The following is a 16,350-nucleotide window of genomic DNA, read 5'->3' as shown; positions in this document are numbered from 1 at the left end:
ATAAATTATGTTTTCTTCTGTTAAGTGTGATCAGTCCACGGGTCATCATTACTTCTGGGATACCAATACCAAAGCAAAAGTACACGGATGACGGGAGGGATAGGCAGGCTCTTTATACAGAAGGAACCACTGCCTGAAGAACCTTTCTCCCAAAAATAGCCTCCGATGAAGCAAAAGTGTCAAATTTGTAAAATTTGGAAAAAGTATGAAGCGAAGACCAAGTTGCAGCCTTGCAAATCTGTTCAACAGAGGCCTCATTCTTGAAGGCCCAAGTGGAAGCCACAGCTCTAGTAGAATGAGCTGTAATTCTTTCAGGAGGCTGCTGTCCAGCAGTCTCATAAGCTAAACGAATTATGCTACGAAGCCAAAAAGAAAGAGAGGTAGCGGAAGCTTTTTGACCTCTCCTCTGCCCAGAGTAAATGACAAACAGAGAAGACGTTTGTCGAAATTCCTTAGTTGCCTGTAAGTAAAATTTTAGAGCACGGACTACATCCAGGTTGTGCAGTAGACGTTCCTTCTTTGAAGAAGGATTTGGGCATAAAGAAGGAACAACAATCTCTTGATTGATATTCCTGTTAGTAACTACCTTAGGTAAGAACCCAGGTTTAGTATGCAGGACTACCTTATCCGAATGAAAAATCAAATAAGGAGAATCACAATGTAAGGCTGATAATTCAGAGACTCTTCGAGCCGAGGAAATAGCCATTAAAAATAGAACTTTCCAAGATAACAACTTTATATCAATGGAATGAAGGGGTTCAAACGGAACGCCCTGTAAAACATTAAGAACAAGGTTTAAACTCCATGGTGGAGCAACAGTTTTAAACACAGGCTTAATCCTGGCCAAAGCCTGACAAAAAGCCTGTACGTCAGGAACTTCTGACAGACGTTTGTGTAACAGAATGGACAGAGCTGAGATCTGTCCCTTTAATGAACTAGCAGATAAACCCTTTTCTAAACCTTCTTGTAGAAAAGACAATATCCTAGGAATCCTAACCTTACTCCAAGAGTAACCTTTGGATTCACACCAATATAGGTATTTACGCCATATCTTATGGTAAATCTTTCTGGTAACAGGTTTCCTAGCCTGTATTAAGGTATCAATAACTGACTCAGAAAACCCACGTCTTGATAAAATCAAGCGTTCAATTTCCAAGCAGTCAGCTTCAGAGAAGTTAGATTTTGATGTTTGAAGGGACCCTGTATCAGAAGGTCCTGTTTCAGAGGTAGAGACCAAGGTGGACAGGATGACATGTCCACCAGGTCTGCATACCAAGTCCTGCGTGGCCACGCAGGTGCTATTAGAATCACTGATGCTCTCTCTTGTTTGATTCTGGCAATCAATCGAGGAAGCAACGGGAAGGGTGGAAACACGTAAGCCATCCTGAAGTCCCAAGGTGCTGTCAGAGCATCTATCAGGACTGCTCCTGGATCCCTGGATCTGGACTCGTAACGAGGAAGCTTGGCGTTCTGTCGAGACGCCATGAGATCTATCTCTGGTTTGCCCCAACGTCGAAGTATTTGGGCAAAGACCTCCGGATGAAGTTCCCACTCCCCCGGATGAAAAGTTTGACGACTTAAGAAATCCGCCTCCCAGTTCTCCACTCCCGGGATGTGGATTGCTGACAGGTGGCAAGAGTGAGACTCTGCCCAGCGAATTATCTTTGATACTTCCATCATAGCTAGGGAGCTTCTTGTCCCTCCCTGATGGTTGATGTAAGCTACAGTCGTGATGTTGTCCGACTGAAACCTGATGAACCCCCGAGTTGTCAACTGGGGCCAAGCCAGGAGGGCATTGAGAACTGCTCTCAATTCCAGAATGTTTATTGGCAGGAGACTCTCCTCCTGACTCCATTGTCCCTGAGCCTTCAGAGAATTCCAGACGGCACCCCAACCCAGAAGGCTGGCGTCTGTTGTTACAATTGTCCAGTCTGGTCTGCTGAATGGCATCCCCCTGGACAGATGTGGCCGAGAAAGCCACCATAGAAGAGAATTTCTGGTCTCTTGATCCAGATTCAGAGAAGGGGATAAGTCTGAGTAATCCCCATTCCACTGACTTAGCATGCACAGTTGCAGTGGTCTGAGGTGTAAGCGTGCAAAGGGTACTATGTCCATTGCCGCTACCATTAAGCCGATTACCTCCATGCATTGAGCCACTGACGGGTGTTGAATGGAATGAAGGGTGCGGCAAGCACTTTGAAGTCTTGTTAGCCTGTCCTCTGTCAGGTAAATCTTCATTTCTACAGAATCTATAAGAGTCCCCAGGAAGGGAACTCTTGTGAGTGGAACGAGTGAACTTTTCTTTTCGTTCACCTTCCATCCATGTGACCTTAGAAATGCCAGCACTAACTCTGTATGAGACTTGGCAGTTTGAAAGCTTGAAGCTTGTATCAGAATGTCGTCTAGGTATGGAGCTACCGAGATTCCCCGCGGTCTTAGTACCGCCAGAAGAGCACCCAGAACCTTTGTGAAGATTCTTGGAGCTGTAGCCAATCCGAATGGAAGAGCCACAAACTGGTAATGCCTGTCTAGGAAGGCAAACCTTAGGTACCGATAATGATCTTTGTGAATCGGTATGTGAAGGTAAGCATCTTTTAAATCTACAGTGGTCATGTACTGACCCTCTTGGATCATAGGTAAAATTGTCCGAATAGTCTCCATCTTGAACGATGGAACTCTTAGGAATTTGTTTAGGATCTTTAAGTCCAGGATTGGTCTGAAAGTTCCCTCTTTTTTGGGAACCACAAACAGATTTGAGTAAAACCCCTGTCCCTGTTCCGATCGTGGAACTGGATGGATTACTCCCATTAACAAGAGCTCTTGTACGCAGCGTAGAAACGCCTCTTTCTTTGTCTGGATTGTTGACAATCTTGACAGATGAAATCTCTCTCTTGGAGGAGAGTATTTGAAGTCCAGAAGGTATCCCTGAGATATTATCTCTAGCGCCCAGGGATCCTGAACATCTCTTGCCCAAGCCTGGGCGAAGAGAGAAAGTCTGCCCCCCACTAGATCCGATCCCGGATCGGGGGCCCTCAATTCATGCTGTTTTAGGGGCAGCAGCAGGTTTCCTAGTCTGCTTGCCCTTGTTCCAGGACTGGTTAGGTTTCCAGCCTTGTCTGTAGCGAGCAACAGCTCCTTCCTGTTTTGGTGCAGAGGAAGTTGATGCTGCTCCTGCTTTGAAATTACGAAAGGAACGAAAATTAGACTGTCTAGTCTTGGCTTTGGCTTTGTCCTGAGGCAGGGCATGGCCTTTACCTCCTGTAATGTCAGCGATAATCTCTTTCAACCCGGGCCCGAATAAGGTCTGCCCTTTGAAAGGTATTTTAAGCAATTTAGACTTAGAAGTAACATCAGCTGACCAGGATTTTAGCCACAGCGCCCTGCGTGCCTGAATGGCGAATCCTGAATTCTTCGCCGTAAGTTTAGTAAGATGTACTACGGCCTCCGAAATGAATGACTTAGCTAGTTTAAGGACTCTAAGCCTGTCCGTAATGTCGTCCAGAGTAGCTGAACCAATGTTCTCTTCCAGAGACTCAATCCAGAATGCCGCTGCAGCCGTGATCGGCGCAATGCATGCAAGGGGTTGCAATATAAAACCTTGTTGAACAAACATTTTCTTAAGGTAACCCTCTAACTTTTTATCCATTGGATCTGAAAAAGCACAGCTATCCTCCACCGGGATAGTGGTACGCTTAGCTAAGGTAGAAACTGCTCCCTCCACCTTAGGGACCGTTTGCCATAAGTCCCTTGTGGTGGCGTCTATTGGAAACATTTTTCTAAATATCGGAGGGGGTGAGAACGGCACACCGGGTCTATCCCACTCCTTAGTAACAATTTCAGTAAGTCTCTTAGGTATAGGAAAAACCTCAGTACTCGTCGGTACCCGCAAAATATTTATCCAACCTACACATTTTCTCTGGTATTGCAACTGTGTTACAATCATTCAGAGCCGCTAACACCTCCCCTAGTAAAACACGGAGGTTTTCCAGTTTAAATTTAAAATTTGAAATATCTGAATCCAGTCTGTTTGGATCAGAACCGTCACCCACAGAATGAAGTTCTCCGTCCTCATGTTCTGCCACCTGTGACGCAGTGTCTGACATGGCCCTAATATTATCAGCGCACTCTGTTCTCACCCCAGAGTGATCACGCTTACCTCTTAGTTCTGGTAATTTAGCCAAAACCTCAGTCATAACAGTAGCCATATCCTGTAATGTGATTTGTAATGGCCGCCCAGATGTACTCGGCGCTACAATATCACGCACCTCCCTCTGAGCGGGAGATGTAGGTACTGACACGTGAGGCGAGTTAGTCGGCATAACTCTCCCCTCGTTGTTTGGTGAAATGTGTTCAATTTGTACAGATTGACTTTTATTTAAAGTAGCATCAATACAGTTAGTACATAAATTTCTATTGGGCTCCACTTTGGCATTGCAACAAATGACACAGGTATCATCCTCTGAATCAGACATGTTTAACACACTAGCAAATAAACTTGCAACTTGGAAATACAATTCAATTAGAATAATATTAAAACGTACTGTGCCTTTAAGAAGCACAGAAGATCTATGACAGTTGAAAATTAATAAATTGAAACAGTTATAGCCTCAATCCTTGTAAATAACACAACTTTAGCAAAGGTTTAATCCCATTAGCAAAGATAACAAATTCTGAAAGCAGGAAACAAATTACAGAATAAACGTTTTTTATCTCAGTCAAACTATAATTCTCACAGCTCTGCTGAGAGAAATTACCTCCCTCAAAATAAGTTTTGAAGACCCCTGAGCTCTGTAGAGATGAACCGGATCATGCAGGGAATACAATGAGTTGCTGACTGAAATATTTGATGCGTAGTAAAAGCGCCAAAAAACGGCCCCTCCCCCTCACACACAGCAGTGAGGGAGAACAGAAACTGTCAGAAAACAGATTAAGCAACTGCCAAGTGGAAAAATAGTGCCCAAACATTTATTCACACAGTACCTCAGCAAATGAAAACGATTTTACATTCCAGCAAAAACGTTAAACATAATCTCTAGTTATTAAACAGCTTTATGTATTTCTTACAGTGTAATTCTAGTGAAGTACCATTCCCCAGAATACTGAAGTGTAAAGTATACATACATGACATTATATCGGTATGGCAGGATTTTCTCATCAATTCCATTGTCAGAAAATAAAAACTGCTACATACCTCTATGCAGATTCATCTGCCCGCTGTCCCCTGATCTGAAGTTTACCTCTCCTCAGATGGCCGAGAAACAGCAATATGATCTTAACTACTCCGGCTAAAATCATAACAAAAACTCTGGTAGATTCTTCTTCAAACTCTGCCAGAGAGATAATAACACACTCCGGTGCTATTTCTCCAACATAGGTGTGTCCGGTCCACGGCGTCATCCTTACTTGTGGGATATTCTCTTCCCCAACAGGAAATGGCAAAGAGCCCAGCAAAGCTGGTCACATGATCCCTCCTAGGCTCCGCCTACCCCAGTCATTCTCTTTGCCGTTGTACAGGCAACATCTCCACGGAGATGGCTTAGAGTTTTTTAGTGTTTAACTGTAGTTTTTATTATTCAATCAAGAGTTTGTTATTTTGAAATAGTGCTGGTATGTACTATTTACTCAGAAACAGAAAAGAGATGAAGATTTCTGTTTGTATGAGGAAAATGATTTTAGCAACCGTAACTAAAATCCATGGCTGTTCCACACAGGACTGTTGAGAGCAATTAACTTCAGTTGGGGGGAACAGTGTGCAGCCTCTTGCTGCTTGAGGTATGACACATTCTAACAAGACGATGTAATGCTGGAAGCTGTCATTTTCCCTATGGGATCCGGTAAGCCATGTTTATTACGATTGTAAATAAGGGCTTCACAAGGGCTTATTAAGACTGTAGACTTTTTCTGGGCTAAATCGATTCATTATTAACACATATTTAGCCTTGAGGAATCATTTTATCTGGGTATTTTGATATAATAATATCGGCAGGCACTGTATTAGACACCTTATTCCTTAGGGGCTTTCCCAAAGCATAAGCAGAGCCTCATTTTCGCGCCGGTGTGGCGCACTTGTTTTTGAGAGGCATGGCATGCAGTCGCATGTGAGAGGAGCTCTGATACTTAGAAAAGACTTTCTGAAGGCGTCATTTGGTATCGTATTCCCCTTTGGGCTTGGTTGGGTCTCAGCAAAGCAGATACCAGGGACTGTAAAGGGGTTAAAGTTTAAAACGGCTCCGGTTCCGTTATTTTAAGGGTTAAAGCTTCCAAATTTGGTGTGCAATACTTTTAAGGCTTTAAGACACTGTGGTGAAAATTTGGTGAATTTTGAACAATTCCTTCATGTTTTTTCGCAATTGCAGTAATAAAGTGTGTTCAGTTTAAAATTTAAAGTGACAGTAACGGTTTTATTTTAAAACGTTTTTGTACTTTGTTATCAAGTTTATGCCTGTTTAACATGTCTGAACTACCAGATAGACTGTGTTCTGAATGTGGGGAAGCCAGAATTCCTATTCATTTAAATAAATGTGATTTATGTGATAATGACAATGATGCCCAAGATGATTCCTCAAGTGAGGGGAGTAAGCATGGTACTGCATCATTCCCTCCTTCGTCTACACAAGTCTTGCCCACTCAGGAGGCCCCTAGTACATCTAGCGCGCCAATACTCCTTACTATGCAACAATTAACGGCTGTAATGGATAATTCTGTCAAAAACATTTTAGCCAAAATGAACACTTGTCAGCGTAAGCGCGGCTGCTCTGTTTTAGATACTGAAGAGCATGACGACGCTGATATTAATATTTCTGAAGGGCCCCTAACCCAGTCTGATGGGGCCAGGGAGGTTTTGTCTGAGGGAGAAATTACTGATTCAGGGAACATTTCTCAACAGGCTGAACCTGATGTGATTGCATTTAAATTTAAGTTGGAACATCTCCGCATTCTGCTTAAGGAGGTATTATCCACTCTGGATGATTGTGACAAGTTGGTCATCCCAGAGAAACTATGTAAAATGGACAAGTTCCTAGAGGTGCCGGGGCTCCCAGAAGCTTTTCCTATACCCAAGCGGGTGGCGGACATTGTTAATAAAGAATGGGAAAGGCCCGGTATTCCTTTCGTCCCTCCCCCCATATTTAAAAAATTGTTTCCTATGGTCGACCCCAGAAAGGACTTATGGCAGACAGTCCCCAAGGTCGAGGGAGCGGTTTCCACTTTAAACAAACGCACCACTATACCCATAGAGGATAGTTGTGCTTTCAAAGATCCTATGGATAAAAAAATTAGAAGGTTGGCTTAAAAAGATGTTTGTTCAGCAAGGTTACCTTCTACAACCAATTTCATGCATTGTCCCTGTCGCTACAGCCGCATGTTTCTGGTTCGATGATCTGATAAAGGCGGTCGATAGTGATTCTCCTCCTTTTGAGGAGATTATGGACAGAATCAATGCTCTCAAATTGGCTAATTCTTTCACCCTAGACGCCACTTTGCAATTGGCTAGGTTAGCGGCTAAGAATTCTGGGTTTGCTATTGTGGCGCGCAGAGCGCTTTGGTTGAAATCTTGGTCGGCTGATGCGTCTTCCAAGAACAAGCTACTTAACATTCTTTTCAAGGGGAAAACGCTGTTTGGCCCTGACTTGAAAGAGATTATCTCTGATATCACTGGGGGTAAGGGCCACGCCCTTCCTCAGGATCGGCCTTTCAAGGCAAAAAATAAACCTAATTTTCGTCCCTTTCGTAGAAACGGACCAGCCCAAGGTGCTACGTCCTCTAAGCAAGAGGGTAATACTTCTCAAGCCAAGCCAGCTTGGAGACCAATGCAAGGCTGGAACAAGGGAAAGCAGGCCAAGAAACCTGCCACTGCTACCAAGACTGCATGAAATGTTGGCCCCCGATCCGGGACCGGATCTGGTGGGGGGCAGACTCTCTCTCTTCGCTCAGGCTTGGGCAAGAGATGTTCTGGATCCTTGGGCGCTAGAAATAGTCTCCCAAGGTTATCTTCTGGAATTCAAGGGACTTCCCCCAAGGGGGAGGTTCCACAGGTCTCAGTTGTCTTCAGACCACATAAAAAGACAGGCATTCTTACATTGTGTAGAAGACCTGTCAAAAATGGGAGTGATTCATCCTGTTCCATTAAGAGAACAAGGGATGGGGTTCTACTCCAATCTGTTCATAGTTCCCAAAAAAGAGGGAACGTTCAGACCAATCTTAGATCTCAAGATCTTAAACAAGTTTCTCAAGGTTCCATCGTTCAAGATGGAAACCATTCGAACTATTCTTCCTTCCATCCAGGAAGGTCAATTCATGACCACGGTGGATTTAAAGGATGCGTATCTACATATTCCTATCCACAAGGAACATCATCGGTTCCTAAGGTTCGCATTCCTGGACAAACATTACCAGTTCGTGGCGCTTCCTTTCGGATTAGCCACTGCTCCAAGGATTTTCACAAAGGTACTAGGGTCCCTTCTAGCTGTGCTAAGACCAAGGGGCATTGCTGTAGTACCTTACTTGGACGACATTCTGATTCAAGCGTCGTCCCTTCCTCAAGCAAAGGCTCACACGGACATTGTCCTGGCCTTTCTCAGATCTCACGGATGGAAAGTGAACGTGGAAAAGAGTTCTCTATCCCCGTCAACAAGGGTTCCCTTCTTGGGAACAATAATAGACTCCTTAGAAATGAGGATTTTTCTGACAGAGGCCAGAAAAACAAAACTTCTAGACTCTTGTCGAATACTTCATTCCGTTCCTCTTCCTTCCATAGCTCAGTGCATGGAAGTGATCGGGTTGATGGTAGCGGCAATGGACATAGTTCCTTTTGCGCGCATTCATCTAAGACCATTACAACTGTGCATGCTCAGTCAGTGGAATGGGGAATATACAGACTTGTCTCCGAAGATACAAGTAAATCAGAGGACCAGAGACTCACTCCGTTGGTGGCTGTCCCTGGACAACCTGTCACAAGGGATGACATTCCGCAGACCAGAGTGGGTCATTGTCACGACCGACGCCAGTCTGATGGGCTGGGGCGCGGTCTGGGGATCCCTGAAAGCTCAGGGTCTTTGGTCTCGGGAAGAATCTCTTCTACCGATAAATATTCTGGAACTGAGAGCGATATTCAATGCTCTCAAGGCTTGGCCTCAGCTAGCGAGGGCCAAGTTCATACGGTTTCAATCAGACAACATGACAACTGTTGCGTACATCAACCATCAGGGGGGAACAAGGAGTTCCCTAGCGATGGAAGAAGTGACCAAAATCATTCTATGGGCGGAGTCTCACTCCTGCCACCTGTCTGCTATCCACATCCCAGGAGTGGAAAATTGGGAAGCGGATTTTCTGAGTCGTCAGACATTGCATCCGGGGGAGTGGGAACTCCATCCGGAAATCTTTGCCCAAGTCACTCAGCTGTGGGGCATTCCAGACATGGATCTGATGGCCTCTCGTCAGAACTTCAAAGTTCCTTGCTACGGGTCCAGATCCAGGGATCCCAAGGCGGCTCTAGTGGATGCACTAGTAGCACCTTGGACCTTCAAACTAGCCTAGTGTTCCCCGCCGTTTCCTCTCATCCCCAGGCTGGTAGCCAGGATCAATCAGGAGAGGGCGTCGGTGATCTTGATAGCTCCTGCGTGGCCACGCAGGACTTGGTATGCAGATCTGGTGAATATGTCATCGGCTCCACCTTGGAAGCTACCTTTGAGACGAGACCTTCTTGTTCAGGGTCCGTTCGAACATCCGAATCTGGTTTCACTCCAGCTGACTGCTTGGAGATTGAACGCTTGATTTTATCGAAGCGAGGGTTCTCAGATTCTGTTATCGATACTCTTGTTCAGGCCAGAAAGCCTGTAACTAGAAAGATTTACCACAAAATTTGGAAAAAATATATCTGTTGGTGTGAATCTAAAGGATTCCCTTGGGACAAGGTTAAGATTCCTAGGATTCTATCCTTCCTTCAAGAAGGATTGGAAAAAGGATTATCTGCAAGTTCCCTGAAGGGACAGATTTCTGCCTTGTCGGTGTTACTTCACAAAAAACTGGCTGCTGTGCCAGATGTTCAAGCCTTTGTTCAGGCTCTGGTTAGAATTAAGCCTGTTTACAAACCTTTGACTCCTCCTTGGAGTCTCAATTTAGTTCTTTCAGTTCTTCAGGGGGTTCCGTTTGAACCCTTGCATTCCGTTGATATTAAGTTATTATCTTGGAAAGTTTTGTTTTTAGTTGCAATTTCTTCTGCCAGAAGAGTTTCAGAATTATCTGCTCTGCAGTGTTCTCCTCCTTATCTGGTGTTCCATGCAGATAAGGTGGTTTTACGTACTAAACCTGGTTTTCTTCCAAAAGTTGTTTCTAACAAAAACATTAACCAGGAGATTATCGTACCTTCTCTGTGTCCGAAACCAGTTTCAAAGAAGGAACGTTTGTTGCACAATTTGGATGTTGTTCGCGCTCTAAAATTCTATTTAGATGCTACAAAGGATTTTAGACAAACATCTTCCTTGTTTGTTGTTTATTCCGGTAAAAGGAGAGGTCAAAAAGCAACTTCTACCTCTCTCTCTTTTTGGATTAAAAGCATCATCAGATTGGCTTACGAGACTGCCGGACGGCAGCCTCCCGAAAGAATCACAGCTCATTCCACTAGGGCTGTGGCTTCCACATGGGCCTTCAAGAACGAGGCTTCTGTTGATCAGATATGTAGGGCAGCGACTTGGTCTTCACTGCACACTTTTACCAAATTTTACAAGTTTGATACTTTTGCTTCTTCTGAGGCTATTTTTGGGAGAAAGGTTTTGCAAGCCGTGGTGCCTTCCATTTAGGTGACCTGATTTGCTCCCTCCCTTCATCCGTGTCCTAAAGCTTTGGTATTGGTTCCCACAAGTAAGGATGACGCCGTGGACCGGACACACCTATGTTGGAGAAAACAGAATTTATGTTTACCTGATAAATTACTTTCTCCAACGGTGTGTCCGGTCCACGGCCCGCCCTGGTTTTTTAATCAGGTCTGATAATTTATTTTTTTAACTACAGTCACCACGGTACCATATGGTTTCTCCTATGCAAATATTCCTCCTTAACGTCGGTCGAATGACTGGGGTAGGCGGAGCCTAGGAGGGATCATGTGACCAGCTTTGCTGGGCTCTTTGCCATTTCCTGTTGGGGAAGAGAATATCCCACAAGTAAGGATGACGCCGTGGACCGGACACACCGTTGGAGAAAGTAATTTATCAGGTAAACATAAATTCTGTTTTTAAAATAACAAACTTTTGATTGAAGATATAAAACTAAGTATAATCACCATAGTCCTCTCACACATCCTATCTAGTCGTTGGGTGCAAGAGAATGACTGGGAGTGACGTAGAGGGGAGGAGCTATATGCAGCTCTGCTGGGTGAATCCTCTTGCACTTCCTGTTGGGGAGGAGTAATATCCCAGAAGTAATGATGACCCGTGGACTGATCACACTTTACAGAAGAAAATAAGGTTTTCTTGGTACGTGTGAACTGGAAACACTTTTTGTACACAATAACTTTGTGGAAATTAGAGGAATTCTCTATCAATATTTGTGGCTTTATATATGAATCCAATTCAGTGCAGTAACTTAGTTTTTTATATTATAATTGAAAATTACACAGCAATCTTGCGATCTACTGCAAGATCACATTCTACCCTCTAGGCACAAGTCATATATTAAAGAGGGCAGATCTCTTTACAATATCATTATAAAGCCATTAATAAGATTATTTTTTTTTGCACTTTGTAACAGTTGGTGTATTTATGAAAATATCCCACTCTGTGTGTCTGTTTTTAACAGTGATTTAAGTACTTTATTTTCATAAACAAACTAAATAGGTTATTTAATGTGTTGCTTCTTATACACAACTGGTAGCGATTTACACCCTTGATTATAAAGAACATAGTGCAATCATGGGGTTTAATTACGGTTGTGTGACACCTCCTGGTTTGATTGCCTAGAACAGTGCTTTCTAAATTGTTTGTCGTGACACATTAGTGTGTCGGCAGCAGTGTGTAGGTGTGTCCCTGCTACAGCACAATTTTTTTTTTTTATTTAATTTTTTTTTTTTTTAGGTTTCCGACTTTCCGTCTGCCTGCTATGCATATCACGTGGTTGACACATTGATACCTAGTGGGTCACAGATCATCTTAACCTATTGGTGCTGCTCAGCGGGAACTGAAACTATTCCCATTGGCGGCACATTGGCTCCTGACTGCATGTGTAGTCAGTGAGTGGGACAGCAGTGTGTTTGCGGCGTGGGCAGTAGTCAGTCGGACTCGCAGAGCTCTGAGTGCGGCAGCCTAAACGCTGAGCTTAAGTCAGAAGTCAGTGCTTTTTTTTTTTTTTGGGGGGGGGGGGGGTTGAAGCTAGCTCCCAGTAGCGCATTGCTGCATGGATAGGAAATGGAAGTTTGATGAAAATATGTGAGTGTCTTTATCTAATATTCCACCAAATATTCAGAAACTGTGTTCATCCCATCAACCTCATACATCCCATTAAAATAGTAAGTAGCTATTAGTGATATTAAACAATTTTTTTTTAATTCTTGCACATACATACTGTTACTTGTAAATACATTTCGTTATTATATCATTTATGTATGTGTCCGTATCTCTTAAAACAATTTAGTTTAACCTCCTGTTTGCTAGTACAACTGAATTACTGTGTCGCGAAATGATGTAGGTCTTAAACGTGTGTCACCAACATGAAAGGTTTGGAAAGCTTTTGCCTAGAACATACACACAGCAGTGATTACAATACTTGAATGCCACTTACCTGTGCCACACTCAAGGAGTTGATGGAGGAAGGCAGAGCTGATTGTGGCTGCCTTGTTGATGAAAGTGGAAAAAAGCTAAACTAGTACAAATTACAGATGGGGGTAGGAGGAGCAATGCAGTGAATAAATAACATCTAAAAAAATGGCTACTAATTGTTCTGATTTCTGTGGTTATGTTTTAAATGGGCATGTGCATTCGTGTTTTTTGTTTAACAACAAATGCTAAATATGGTAGCTGGCAGCAGGATTAAACTCCTTTTGGAGCCGGCTTTCTTCTTGTGAATGTGGAACACACAAAGCTTTGGATTTGCACTGGCCTTTGTAAGTGGCACTTTAACACAAAGAAATCTGGCTCCTGAAAAGAGCCAAATGCCACACTGGCGCCCATATTCGTCATTCGTTCTTAAAACAAAAAAACACACATGCACATGCCTAGTTTTAGACAAACAGCACATGTATAGTCAACGTTATCTGGCACTCTCACCAACTGCGCAAATGGCTGCATCCTCCTCACACCCTGCAGCATCTCCTTGCTGTAGAACTTTATGGCAGACGTTGACAAAAAAACTTCTCGTTTTTGACTCCTTTCTAGCATCAACAGCCTCCCAATTTTGGGCAGTCTCAGGCTCTAAAAAAAAAAAAATCAATTACAATATGCATGAATAAGAGACTATAACATACTATTAAAAAAATCAATACATTTTCAATAATTCATGTTATTGTTTGATTTTAAGATTCAACTGATCAATAATGTTTTTACAACATAGATAATCCATAGCTTTCCCTACCCTAAGAAACCTTAGCTTTCTTAAACCAGCTAGCTAGAGTCAATACAATGTTCTGTAGTGCAAAAATAGAAAACCAATGCACCCATTGTGATTGTAGGGAAGAGCAGACTAATGCTTGTAAGAAGATTGTGTGATTGTTCTGCAGATTATATATATATATATATATATATATATATATATATATATATATATATATATATATATATATATATATATATATATATAGTGTTACAGCTAAAGTGCAGAAAACACAATTTATGCTTACCTGATAAATTTATTTCTCTAGTGGTGTATCCAGTCCACGGATCATCCATTACTTATGGGATATTCTCATTCCCATCAGGAAGTTGCAAGAGGACCCACAGCAAAGCTGTTATATAGCTCCTCCCCTTCCTACCATATCCAGTCATTCGACCGAAAACAAGCAGAGAAAGGAGAAACCATAGGGTGCAGTGGTGACTGTAGTTTAAATTTAAAAATAACCTGCCTTAAAATGACAGGGCGGGCTGTGGACTGGATACACCACTAGAGAAATAAATTTATCAGGTAAGCATAAATTGTGTTTTCTCTAGTAAGGTGTATCCAGTCCACGGATCATCCATTACTTATGGGATACCAATACCAAAGCTAAAGTACACGGATGAAGGGAGGGACAAGGCAGGAACTTAAACGGAAGGTACCACTGCCTGTAAAACCTCTCCCAAAAATAGCCCCCAAAGAAGCAAAAGTATCAAATTTGTAAAATTTTGAAAAAGTATGAAGCGAAGACCAAGTCGCCGCCTTGCAAATCTGTTCAACAGAGGCCTCATTTTTAAAGGCCCAGGTGGAAGCCACAGCTCTAGTAGAATGAGCTGTAATCCTTTCAGGGGGCTGCTGTCCAGCAGTCTCATAGGCTAAGCGTATTATGCTTCTTAGCCAAAAAGAAAGAGGTTGCCGAAGCCTTTTGACCTCTCCTCTGACCAGAGTAAACAACAAACAAAGCAGATGTTTGTCGAAAATCCTTAGTAGCTTGTAAGTAAAACTTTAAAGCACAAACAACGTCCAAATTGTGTAATAGACGTTCCTTCTTTGAAGAAGGATTAGGACACAAGGATGGAACAACAATCTCTTGATTGATATTCTTGTTAGATACCACCTTAGGTAAAAACCCAGGTTTGGTACGCAGGACTACCTTATCAGAATAAAAAATTAGATAAGGAGAATCACATTGAAAGGCAGATAACTCGGAGACTCTACGAGCCGAGGAAATAGCTACCAAAAAAAGGACTTTCCAAGATAAAAGTTTTATATCAATGGAATGAAGAGGTTCAAACGGAACTCCTTGAAGAACCTTAAGAACCAAATTTAAGCTCCATGGTGGAGCAACAGGTTTAAACACAGGCTTGATTCTGACTAAAGCCTGACAAAATGCCTGAACGTCTGGAACATCTGCCAGACGCTTGTGCAAAAGAATAGACAGAGCAGAAATCTGTCCCTTTAAGGAACTAGCTGACAAACCTTTTTCCAAGCCTTCTTGGAGAAAAGATAATATCCTAGGAATCCTGACCTTACTCCATGAGTAGCCCTTGGATTCACACCAATAAAGATATTTACGCCATATTTTATGGTAAATTTATCTGGTGACAGGCTTTCGTGCCTGTATTAAGGTATCAATGACTGACTCGGAGAAGCCACGCTTTGATAAAATCAAGCGTTCAATCTCCATGCAGTCAGTCTCAGAGAAATTAGATTTGGATGGAGGAAAGGACCCTGAAGTAGAAGGTCCTGTCTCAGAGGCAGAGTCCATGGTGGAAAGGATGACATGTCCACTAGGTCTGCATACCAGGTCCTCCGTGGCCACGCAGGCGCTATTAAAATCACTGATGCTCTCTCCTGCTTGATCTTGGCAATCAGTCGAGGGAGCAGAGGAAACGGTGGAAACACATAAGCCAGGTTGAAAGACCAGGGCGCTGCTAGAGCATCTATCAGCGTCGCCCTGGGGTCCCTGGACCTGGATCCGTAACAAGGAAGCTTGGCATTCTGTCGAGATGCCATGAGATCCAGTTCTGGTTTGACCCAGCGATGAATCACTTGTGCAAACACCTCCGGATGGAGTTCCCACTCCCCCGGATGAAAAGTCTGTCGACTTAGAAAATCCGCCTCCCAGTTCTCTACACCTGGGATATGGATAGCTGATAGATGGCAGGAGTGAGACTCCGCCCAACGAATTATCTTTGAGACTTCTAACATCGCTTGGGAACTTCTTGTTCCCCCTTGATGGTTGATGTAAGCCACAGTCGTGATGTTGTCCGACTGAAATCTGATGTACCTCAGAGTTGCTAACTGAGGCTAAACCTGAAGAGCATTGAATATCGCTCTTAGTTCCAGAATATTTATTGGAAGGAGAGACTCCTCCTGAGTCCACAATCCATGAGCCTTCAGGGAGTTCCAGACAGCACCCCAACCAAGAAGGATGGCATCTGTTGTTACAATCGTCCAATCTGGCCTGCGAAAGGTCATACCTTTGGACAGATGGACCCGAGATAGCCACCAGAGGAGAGAATCCCTGGTCTCTTGGTCCAGATTCAGTTGAGGGGACAAATCTGTGTAATCCCTGTTCCACTGACTGAGCATGCATAGTTGCAGCGGTCTGAGATGTAAGCGTGCAAACAGTACTATGTCCATTGCCGCTACCATTAAGCCGATTACTTCCATACACTGAACCACCGAAGGGTGCGGAATGGAATGAAGAACCCGGCAGGAATTTAGAAGCTTTGATAACCTGGACTCCGTCAGGTAAATTTTCATTTCTAC

The 16,350-nt window shown here is 43.3% G+C and overlaps 1 protein-coding gene across 1 annotated transcript in view; it reads right to left on the bottom strand.

The window, feature by feature from the left end:
* IGF2R (insulin like growth factor 2 receptor) overlaps window positions 1–16,350 on the bottom strand; it is a gene marked incomplete in the record, with an annotated part of 598,770 nt that overhangs the window by 415,008 nt on the left and 167,412 nt on the right. Inside the window, 1 exon segment of the mRNA XM_053711175.1 lies at window positions 13,254–13,397. Coding sequence (XP_053567150.1) covers window positions 13,254–13,397 — 144 coding nt within the window.

Source organism: Bombina bombina, chromosome 4 (genome assembly GCF_027579735.1).
Source record: "Bombina bombina isolate aBomBom1 chromosome 4, aBomBom1.pri, whole genome shotgun sequence".
Classification (NCBI taxonomy): Eukaryota; Metazoa; Chordata; class Amphibia; order Anura; family Bombinatoridae; genus Bombina; species Bombina bombina.
Note: the sequence above shows the minus strand (reverse complement) of the source record. Positions and strands in the feature narration are given on the sequence as shown.